General features: G+C 42.9%; 1 protein-coding gene across 1 annotated transcript in view; it reads left to right on the top strand.

The window, feature by feature from the left end:
- Window positions 1–1,968: 1,968 nt before the first annotated feature.
- The window catches only part of LOC133607877 (excitatory amino acid transporter 5-like), a 195,030-nt gene continuing 185,150 nt past the window's right edge, over window positions 1,969–11,848 (top strand). Inside the window, exon 1 of the mRNA XM_061962909.2 lies at window positions 1,969–2,455. Within this exon, the coding sequence (XP_061818893.1) occupies window positions 2,315–2,455 (141 nt within the window). The 5' untranslated portion in view covers window positions 1,969–2,314. The remainder of the gene's footprint in view (window positions 2,456–11,848) is intronic.

The following is an 11,848-nucleotide window of genomic DNA, read 5'->3' as shown; positions in this document are numbered from 1 at the left end:
TTCATTTTTTATTTTTTGCATTCATTTATTTATTCATATTTTTTTTATCTTGTTAACTATTCTGATTGTTAATTTGCTTTCTTTAAGTAAAAAAAAGGTCAAAGACAAAGCTATTCGGTTTCTTGTGAGTATATACACTTCACTGCCGATGTGGGGGGGCGCCACCTAAAATCTTGCCTAGGGCGCCAGATTGGTTAGGGCCGGGCCTGCGTCACAGGAAAATGGACGGGTGTATATAACGATGGTTAAAATCAGGCACTTTGAAGCTTTTTTTTAGGGATATTGCGTGATGGGTAAAATTTTGAAAAAAACTTCGAAAAATATAATAAGCCACTGGGAACTGATTTTTAATGGTTTTAACCATTCTGAAATTGTGATAATGTTCCCCTTTAAATATGCTTGTTTAAAAAAACAAACAAACTTTGCCTCGTTTTTAATGAATACATAGGCCTACTACGCTACTGTATTTTAATATTGCTCATTATGGTGGTACTCGGAGAGCCAAATGTATGGTGGTACTTGGTGGAAAAAACTTTGAGAACCACTGCTCTAGATCTTTTTCTACGGGTGCTGGAAAAAGATCCTTTCACATCCAAATCACAATCTTTTTTTATTAAGATTCCGAACCAATTCTAAATATTGATCAATCCATTTTTAAAGGGTTTTTTTTTTTTACGTCATATCTGAACTTACTCGCTGCACTTATACGTCAGCAGCCAGGAGGAGCCTGTTTTATTATAAAACAGTATTCTTATTATAATTCACAAGGCAACTAATATCTGGCAAGAACCGGTTTGAATCGAGATTTGTGTTAGAATCATCACCGCGAGAATCGGATTCCAAATTGAATCGTGAGTTTTCAATCAATCAATCAATCAATCAATGTTTATTTATATAGCCCTAAATCACAAGTGTCTCAAAGGGCTGCACAAGTCACAACGACATCCTCGGTACAGAGCCCACATAAGGGCAAGGAAAAACTCACCCCAGTGGGACGTCGACGTGAATGACTATGAGAAACCTTGGAGAGGACCGCATATGTGGGTAACCCCCCCCTCTAGGGAGACCGAATGCAATGGATGTCGAGTGGGTCTAACATAATATTGTAAGAGTCCAGTCCATAGTGGATCCAGCATAATAGTAAGAGTCCAGTCCATAGTGGATCTAACATAATAGTGAGAGTCCAGTCCATAGTGGGTCTAACATAATAGTGAGAGTCCAGTCCATAGTGGCTCTAACATAATATTGTAAGAGTACAGTCCATAGTGGATCTAACATAATAGTGAGAGTCCAGTCCATTGTGGATCTAACATAATAGTGTGAGAGTCCAGTCCATAGTGGATCTAACATAATATTGTGAGAGTCCAGACCATAGTGGATCTAACATAATAGTAAGAGTCCAGTCCACAGTGGGGTCAGCCCAGAGATGTTCCCAACCGATACACAGGCGAGCGGTCCACTCCGGGTCCTGACCCCGGACAGCCAGCACCCCATCCATGGCCACCGGACCTGAGTGTTTCACGAGATTCACGTGCCTCATTTCTTTCTCCCGTTTCTCGAGTCTCTTTGTTAATGAGATAATGAAAATGAATACATCAATTTAAAAACCCTGTGGTTAATATTCATAATAAATTAGCAATGGAAATCACATTGCAAATAATTGAAGTGATCTGACCTTCTAACTAGGTTTTTTTTTAGTCTGTTCAGTCTAATGAATTTTGGTCGGTGGTCTTCAACAATCCGCTGTCCAATTGTTCAGAGAGCCCTGTAATCCAGCCTTGGACGGGAGTCGTGCAGCGCGGCCTAATAGGATAGCAGTATTAACAATAGCACCAGCTGTTGCAGGGCCCCCTGTCGGCCACCGGCAGGAGTGTAAGGGCGGGGGCGAGGCAGTGAGACAGGGGAGGGAGGTGATTGACGGAGATCAAGAGGTTGTCTGCGGGATGCTGTCAGTCTCATGTGGAATAACCTGGTAAGCGGCTCGGTTAGGAAACAGCGGAATTTGCAGTTTTTTTGATGGGGGCTGATTAGTTTTGTTTACCAAACTTCAACCTGGTTTTTCTTCTTCACTTTTGTTTTACTCCACCGCCTTCTCCGCAGGCCTGATTCAAACTGTGGTGCAGCCAGGCCCTCCACAGTGCACAGGTGGTTGTCGACTGTGCACCGACTCAAGACTCTACATGACTGAATAAGCCGCGACAGGGGGGCGGGGGGGCTTACTTTGGCGGGTTGTTTTGTTTTGTTTTTTCTTCTGAGGAGGGTTTACCGAGTTGCATTCAGGAACCCAAGCAGCTTCAGAAGGAGCTGGTGGAGGATGGCAGTGGCTCTGGATGAAGTGTGGGGGCGGGTGAAGAATGTCTGCAAGCAGAACGGTCTGCTCATCCTGTCAGTGCTGGCCGTGGTAATTGGCTGCCTGCTTGGCTTCTTCCTCAGAGGCAAGCAGCTCTCTGAACAGGTCAGTTGATTCAATGCCTCCTGTTTGCCGCCACCCACGGTGCATCCACCCTGAGCTATTTTCAAAACGGTCAAAGACGTCTGCTGATACGAGATATTACTCACATGTCAGGTGCCAGACATTAGAGACCCGGAAAGCAAGAATAGACCATGTGTAACAAAACTTCACGCATACACAACGTGCACGTAAATCGGTGCAAAAGCATTCCGATGACAACACATGAAGCAATTTCTAATAATCAAACTGGGGTGTTGGAAGAAATATCCCGATAATGAGGACAACCATTTCCTAGAGCACTGGATGGTTGGTCCCAGCAGTCTTTCCGATTGCCTACAGCTGCTGCTGGACTCATCTATGGATAGAAATTCCCGGTGAAGAGATTAGGAGTCAATCACTCACAGAGACATCAGGTCAACAACATACCAATCCTTATATAATTCACACAAGTCAGAATGGCCGGTGGATTGAGACAGCTGCAATTCTGCATGACATCTGTGTGCATTCCTTTAAGTATGTGGTCTATGGATGTTCTCATTCATCCAGGTCATTGTAATCTCAGGTCAGTCAATCGATCGCCACTGGACTGTTTGGTTTGTCCGAAAAGACGTTTCGCCTCTCTTGCGAGTAGGCTTCATCAGTTCATGCTCATAGACTTAGATTGGTGTGATCTAGAAATGGACTTAGATTGGTCCGATCTAATCTTAGACTTAGATTGGTCTGATCTAGTCTAAGACTTTGGTCACATCTAGTCTAGCGGCTGATGCCAAAACCCCAAATATTTATATTCCAAAACCAGGAGGGTGTGCCTGGGCAAGGATGGTTTCGCCCTATTACTGTTTAATGCAAATGAGCAATCCAAACTGTCAAAGCCAACGACAGTCGTTGAAATAAATGATAAATAAATGATAAATGGGTTATACTTGTATAGCGCTTTTCTACCTTCAAGGTACTCATAGCGCTTTGACAGTATTTCCACATTCACCCATTCACACACACATTCACACACTGATGGCGGGAGCTGCCATGCAAGGCGCTAACCAGCAGCCATCAGGAGCAAGGAGTGAAGCGTCTTGCCCAAGGACACAACGGACGTGACTAGGATGGTAGAATGTGGGGATTGAACCCCAGTAACCGGCAAAACTCAGATTGCTGGCACGGCCACTCTACCAACTTCGCCACGCCCCTTGATAGCTGCGGCTCGACTATTACCAGTCCAAAATAGTCGGAAAATCCCCCGCGTTGGTAATCTATTCAGTTGTAAACAAATGGCATTCTGGTCACCTTCTGTGACCAGAATGTTTCTAACTCCTGTTATTTGTTGGAGGCTAAATTGCAGGGTCTTTTAGGAATGGTTGAAAGGACAGTGTTGTATGTGGGAGACAGTTGGTGTCGCAGACCACCTCCTCTGTTTAGGGGTGGTTCTTTAAGTATGTTGCGTGTAAACAAGACAAGAAAGTCCACTTGAGGTACGAGAATCGAGAGAAGATTTAAAGGGGAACATTATCACCAGACCTATGTAAGCGTCAATATATACCTTGATGTTGCAGAAAAAAGACCTTTTTTTTTTAAACCGATTCCCGAACTCTAAATGGGTGAATTTTGGGGAATTAAATATTCGCTCTCGGAGCAATGACGTCGCATCGGTAAGCAATCCGCCATTTTCTCAAACACAGGGTCAAAACAGCTCTGTTATTTTCCGTTTTTTCGAATGTTTTCCGTACCTTGGAGACATCATGCCTCGTCGGTGTGTTGTCGGAGGGTGTAACAACACGAACAGGGACGGATTCAAGTTGCACCAGTGGCCCAAAGATGCGAAAGTGGCAAGAATTTGTTCCGCACACTTTACCGACGAAAGCTATGCTACGACAGAGATGGTGAGAATGTGTGGATATCCTGCGACACTCAAAGCAGATGCATTTCCAACCATAAAGTCAAAGAAATCTGCCGCCAGACCCCCATTGAATCTGCCGGAGTGTGTGAGCAATTCAGGGACAAAGGCCCTCGGTAGCACGGCAAGCAATGGCGGCAGTTTGTTCCCGCAGACGAGCGAGCTAAACCCCCTGGATGTCTTGGCTCACACCGTCCCTTATGCCACCGAAGATGTATAGTATTTCTCCAGTGGTGACATCAACTATGGTATTTTGAGAGGTAATCGTTGAAGTCGGACATCACTGATTGGCCTAGGCGGGAAACGCACGGCCCGCCACTGCAAACACGTCAATACGCAAGACGCTGAATGTTGAACCGCAAACACGTCCTTGTGGTTCTCAGACTTTTTTCGCAGGGTACTTGAGAAAAAAACCATGGCGCACCACTACCCGCGTACTAGTTTGAGAATCGCTGGTATAGACCAGTGTTGACCACATAGTATAGACCACGCGGCATCCTCGTGTGGTTTTCTAGATGCACGGTGGCAGAGAGAAAGAGATTACAGGGCGTCATAAACGCGGCCCAGAGGATCACTGCATGTCCTTTTACATCTCTAGAGGACCTGTATAAGAGACACTGCAACAGGAGAGCAAACAGCATCCTCAGGGACTCATCCCACCCAGGTCACCACTGGCTTGAACTCTTGCCCTCAGGGAGGCGCTATAAGACCATCAAAGCAAGGACAAATAGACTGAAAAACAGTTTCTATCCTAGAGATGTCATTGCCCTAAACTCTGCACTTACCTGAACACTCACTACTTTATTACTTGCTCACCTCTGATAGAGATCTGCTGTGCTGTGATGTTTTTAACATTTTGTTATGTTTTTAAATTTTAAATTGTTTTGTTATTGTTGTTGTCTTAAAGGGTAAGCATAAATATATACCTTGATGTTTCAGAAAAAAGACCATATATTTTCTTAACCAATTTCCGAACTCTAAATGGGTGAATTTTGGCGAATTAAACGCCTTTCTATTATTCGCTCTCGGAGCTAAGTTGGGACGTCACATCGGGAACCAATCCGCCATTTTCTCAAACACATTACAAACACCGAATCAAATCAGCTCTGTTATTTTCCGTTTTTTCGACTGTTTTCCGTACCTTGGAGACATCATGCCTCGTCGGTGTGTTGTCGGAGGGTGTAACAACACGAACAGGGACGGATTCAAGTTGCACCAGTGGCCCAAAGATGCGAAAGCGGCAAGTAATTGGACGAATGTTGTTCAAAATACGAGGGTGTGGGGAAAGCCGACGAAAATGGTCAGTCGTTTGTTCCGTACACTTTACCGCCGAAAGCTATGCTATGACAGAGATGGCAAGAATGTGTGGATATCCTGCGACTCTCAAAGCAGATGCATTTCCAACGATAAAGTCAAAGAAATCTCCCGCCAGACCCCCATTGAATCTGCCGGAGTGTGTGAGCAATTCAGGGACAAAGGACCTCGGTAGCACGGCAAGCAATGGCGGCAGTTTGTTCCCGCAGGCGAGCGAGCTAAATCCACCTGGATGTCTTGGCTCACACCGTCCCAAGATGATCAAGAGAAGAATATCGACCCTAGCTTCCCTGGCCTGCTGACATGAGGGTATGTCTACAGAATATATTAATTGATGAAAATTGGGCTGTCTGCACTCTCAAAGTGCATGTTGTTGCCAAATGTATTTCATATGCTGTAAACCTAGTTTATAGTTGTTAGTTTCCTTTAATGCCAAACAAACACATACCAATCGTTGGTTAGAAGGCGATCGCCGAATTCGTCCTCGCTTTCTCCCGTGTCGCTGGCTGTCGTGTCGTTTTCGTCGGTTTCGCTTGCATACGGTTCAAACCGATATGGCTCAATAGCTTCAGTTTCTTCTTCAATTTCGTTTTCGCTACCTGCCTCCACACTACAACCATCCGTTTCAATACATGCGTAATCTGTTGAGTCGCTTAAGCCGCTGGAATCCGAGTTTGAATCCGAGCTAATGTCGCTATAGCTTTGCTGTTCTTTCCGCCATGTTTGTTTGTGTTGGCTTCACTATGTGACGTCACAGGAAAATGGACGGGTGGTTAAAATCAGGCACTTCGAAGCTTTTTTTAGGGATATTGCGTGATGGGTAAAATTTTGAAAAAAACTTCGAAAAATATAATAAGCCACTGGGAACTGATTTTTAATGGTTTTAACAATTCTGAAATTGTGATAATGTTCCCCTTTAAGGGTTCTTAGGGTACTGGATCGATCACAACTGCGTGTTCAGTCTTAGAAAACATTTTGCCTCTCATCTGACCAGGCTTCATCGGTTCATGCTCAAATACTAGATAGGACAGCTTTAGTCTGACAGCTATAGAGACATGCCTCACAGTTAACCAGAACAGTCCAGTCGTGATTGATTCAATGCCCTTGAGGAATGGGGCATTTCGCAAGACATTTAAGTGTTGCTCAGCACCAAAACAGAATATATAGTATGCAGTACTTTGCAATTAGGACATTAATAATTCAACAATCCTTAATGAACATCATATTTTTGTTCATACGGTACATAGTTACATTCAGTCATACACAGTTGTTTTCTCAGTTTAGTTCATTACACATGTTGCGTTTTGGACCAGTTGTTCCTCCCAGGGAATTCAAGTCACAATTCGCTCCCAAGTTCACTTAAAACTGAGTTGAAAAACCACCAGAGACAGAATAGGTATTTCGTTGTATATTCTCAAAGCTTTGCCAATATACATTTTGATTGAGACCAGTCTAACCCTAGAACATTCTATTGCGCCCCCCAAAAATGGTCTGTCTTCCCAACGCCAAAATCCTCTCTTTCCTTCCCCCTCTCTAGCCATAACACAAGCACAACGTCTCCCTAGCCATAATACATTCCAAAGAACTCAAGGTTAACACACACAGTTTGCTTGCTGACAGAGCATCAAGAGAAGAAATGGAAACCACGAGCTGTTTTCAAATATGACAAAGAAATGGAAGAAGTACAACTTAAATTCGGATATATGTAAATATCTGCCTCCGACACACATTCAAAAGTCCCTTTTAAAATTCTACATATTTAATCGTTTTGTCGATTCTAGTGTCTTCAAATAATTCCATTCATTATAGTACACCCGTTTTGGGTTGCAGCCCCAGCTTGGTTTCAACTTTTACAACGCAGCACATTGCCAAATGTTCGTAGTCAACAGAGGGGCGATTAAGGCTGTTCAGAAACTTGAGAGTACTTGGTATGAATCCAGCTTTCGCCATATTAGTCACTACCGTTGTGTCCTTGAAGAAGAAGCTCTTTACCGTCATTGCACAAGTACGACATTTTATTTTCAGAACAATCCCGTTCAACAGCAGACATACATTGTACAGGAGACAGAACAGGAACGCTGATGGGTTGCCACTTACGGCGCTCTATAAAAGGTGGACAAAAGGTTAAAGGAAAAAAGTAAATCTCAGACTGGGCTCCCACGCGGGCGGGGGTGGCAAACTGGGGCCAAGGACAAAAACTTGATAGCCGATAAGCACACATAAACTCATTACGACACAGAAACCACGGCACTTGCAACAGGAGATGGGCGAGGGGGACCTGCGGTGGCGAAGCTGCAACCTTTTTAGCACTGCTCCAGCCGTCCATCGCCCCTAGGGGGTTTAAGCGGTGGCAAAGGCGTGAGGTGGGGGTATTTGTACATTTGTATCCATGGTCCATGGGGTGTGTGTGTGTTACGTCTATCTGCCTGGAGTCGCTCTGCAGCCGGTGGCGAAGGAACAGAGTTCAGCTCTCCAGGTGTTGTTGACAGGGAAGGAGTTCGCTGCACTGTCCTTCAGGGGAATCTTGAAGCAACGACTTGAGGGGAATCTTGAAGCGACGACTTTGCCATGTCGCAGCCAGGGAAAACAATTAGAATGTTTGTGTTTGATCGAGTGAAAACAAAATCTAACTTTTCACTCTAATTGTCTATTTCTGGTCCTCAAATTCGTTCTGCAGTGCAGTGTTATCCAATTTGCGATGTATTCAAAATCGCAGAAGTCTGAGTGTCCAGAGTTCTGCCCGCATCCTCCAATCGTTTGTGGCAGCTTTAGTCTACAAACCCCGTTTCAATATGAGTTGGGAAATTGTGTTAGATGTAAATATAAACGGAATACAATGATTTGCAAATCATTGTCAACCCATATTCAGTTGTATGTGCTACAAAGACAACATATTTGATGTTCAAACTGATAAACTTTTTTGCAAATAATCATTAACTTTAGATTTTGATGCCAGCAACACGTGACAAAGAAGTTGGGAAAGGTGGCAATAAATACTGATAAAGTTGAGGAATGCTCATTAAACACTTATTTGGAACATCCCACAGGTGTGCATGCTAAATGGGAACAGGTGGGTGCCATGATTGGGTATAAAAACAGCTTCCCAAAAAATGCTCAGTCTTTCACAAGAAAGGATGTGACCCCTTTGTCCACAACTGCGTGAGCAAATAGTCAAACAGTTTAAGAACAACGTTTCTCAAAGTGCAATTGCAAGAAATTTAAGGATTTCAACATCTACGGTCCATAATATCATCAAAAGGTTCAGAGAATCTGGAGAAATCACTCCACGTAAGCGGCATGGCCGGAAACCAACATTGAATGCCCGTGACCTTCCATCCCTCAGACGGCACTGTATCAAAAACCGACATCTGTCTCTAAAGGATATCACCACATGGGTTCAGGAACACTTCAGAAAACCACTGTCACTAAATACAGTTGGTCGCTACATCTGTAAGTGCAAGTTAAAGCTCTACTATGCAAAGCGAAAGCCATTTATCAACAACACCCAGAAACGCCGCCGGCTTCTCTGGGCCCGAGATCATCTAAGATGGACTCATGCAAATTGGAAAAGTGTTCTGTGGTCTGACGAGTCCACATTTCAAATTCTTTTTGGAAATATTCGACATTGTGTCATCCGGACCAAAGGGGAAGCGAACCATCCGGACTGTTATCGACGCAAAGTTGAAAAGCCAGCATGTGTGATGGTATGGGGGTGCATTAGTGCCCAAGGCATGGGTAACTTACACATCTGTGAAGGCACCATTAATGCTGAAAGGTACATACAGGTTTTGGAACAGCATATGCTGCCATCTTATTTCAGCAAGACAATGCCAAGCCACATTCAGCACGTGTTACAACAGCGTGGCTTCGTAAAAAAAAGAGTGCGGGTACTTTCCTGGCCCGCCTGCAGTCCAGACCTGTCTCCCATCGAAAATGTGTGGCGCATCATGAAGCGTAAAATACGACAGCGGAGACCCCGAACTGTTGAACGACTGAAGCTCTACAAAAAACAAGAATGGGAAAGAATTCCACTTTCAAAGCTTCAACAGTTAGTTTCCTCAGTTCCCAATCGTTTATTGAGTGTTGTTAAAAGAAAAGGTGATGTAATACAGTGGTGAACATGCCCTTTCCCTACTACTTTGGCACGTGTTGCAGCCATGAAATTCTAAGCTAATTATTATTTGCAAAAAATTAAAATAAAGTTTATGAGTTTGAACATCAAATATCTTGTCTTTGTAGTGCATTCAATTGAATATGGGTTGAAAAGGATTTGCAAATCATTGTATTCCGTTTATATTTACATCTAACACAATTTCCCAACTCATATGGAAACGGGGGTTTGTACCTTGAACGGCTGCCAGCATCCTCCAATTTGTGGATACACCAGGGCAACGCTTACTCCAATCAGCAGATACCCCGTTAGCATGATTCCGAATAGGTAGATGTCTTCAATGTCCTCGACTGAAAGGGTGACCAGGTACGTGGCACTCCTCTTCTCCCAAGAGTCCGCCGTGTGTACAGCAACAACGGTTCCGTCGACTCAGGCAGGGTTCCCCTAACCCAGGGGTCGGCAACCCGCGGCTCTAGATCTTTAGCGCCGCCCTAGTGGCTCTCTGGAGCTTTTTCAAAAATGTATGAAAAATTAAAAAAGTTGAGGGGGAAAAAAAAATAAAAATTTGTTTTAATATGGTTTCTGTAGGAGGACAAACATGACACAAACCTCCCTAATTGTTATAAAGCACACTGTTTATATTAAACATGCTTCACTGATAGGAGTATTTGGCGAGCGCCGTTTTGTCCTACTAATTTTGGCAGTCCTTGAACTCACCTTAGTTTGTTTACATGTATATCTTTCTGCGACTTTCTAGGACGTGTTTTATGCATACTTGCAAACCTTCCCGAATTTTCCGGGAGACTCCCGAAATACAGCGCCTCACACGAAAACCTCCCGGGATAAATATTCTCCCGAAAATCTCCCGATTTTCAGCCGGAGCTGGAGGCCACGCCTCCTCCAGCTCCATGCGGACCTGAGTGAGGACAGCCTTTTTTCACGACGGGAGGACAACAGGGTGACAAGAACTAAATCATCCAGACTAGAAATAAATTGTATTATTATGTTTATCTTACCTACAAATAAATATATTTATTAATTAAAAAAAAAAAAAACTAAATACATTTTTACTATATGTTGCTAAAAACATCAACATTAATTGTATTTTTATTTTTATTTTTTCTGACTCCTTATTACATCCAGCCATAGAATTATACCGGTACATTAAAATAAACATATTTGAAATAATTAATTTGAAATTATCATAATAATTCATTTAAAATGACAATATTTAATTATTAAAATAATTGCTTGTTTATCAACAACTTTAGCATTTTATTCATTACATTTTGAAGCTCTCAGAAGCAAAGTTATGTTATATTAATGTTATATTTATGCAAGTTTGAAGTATCAATTATCTAAACACAGTTTTGTTTGCATATTTTCAGGATATATATATATATATATATATACACAGGTAAAAGCCAGTAAATTAGAATATTTTGAAAAACTTGATTTATTTCAGTAATTGCATTCAAAAGGTGTAACTTGTACATTATATTTATTCATTGCACACAGACTGATGCATTCAAATGTTTATTTCATTTAATTTTGATGATTTGAAGTGGCAACAAATGAAAATCCAAAATTCCGTGTGTCACAAAATTAGAATATTACTTAAGGCTAATACAAAAAAGGGATTTTTAGAAATGTTGGCCAACTGAAAAGTATGAAAATGAAAAATATGAGCATGTACAATACTCAATACTTGGTTGGAGCTCCTTTTGCCTCAATTACTGCGTTAATGCGGCGTGGCATGGAGTCGATGAGTTTCTGGCACTGCTCAGGTGTTATGAGAGCCCAGGTTGCTCTGACAGTGGCCTTCAACTCTTCTGCGTTTTTGGGTCTGGCATTCTGCATCTTCCTTTTCACAATACCCCACAGATTTTCTATGGGGCTAAGGTCAGGGGAGTTGGCGGGCCAATTTAGAACAGAAATACCATGGTCCGTAAACCAGGCACGGGTAGATTTTGCGCTGTGTGCAGGCGCCAAGTCCTGTTGGAACTTGAAATCTCCATCTCCATAGAGCAGGTCAGCAGCAGGAAGCATGAAGTGCTCCAAAACTTGCTGGTAGACGGCT

Source organism: Nerophis lumbriciformis, linkage group LG09 (assembly GCF_033978685.3).
Source record: "Nerophis lumbriciformis linkage group LG09, RoL_Nlum_v2.1, whole genome shotgun sequence".
In the NCBI taxonomy this organism is placed as follows: Eukaryota; Metazoa; Chordata; class Actinopteri; order Syngnathiformes; family Syngnathidae; genus Nerophis; species Nerophis lumbriciformis.
This window is presented reverse-complemented; position numbering and strand designations above follow the sequence as displayed.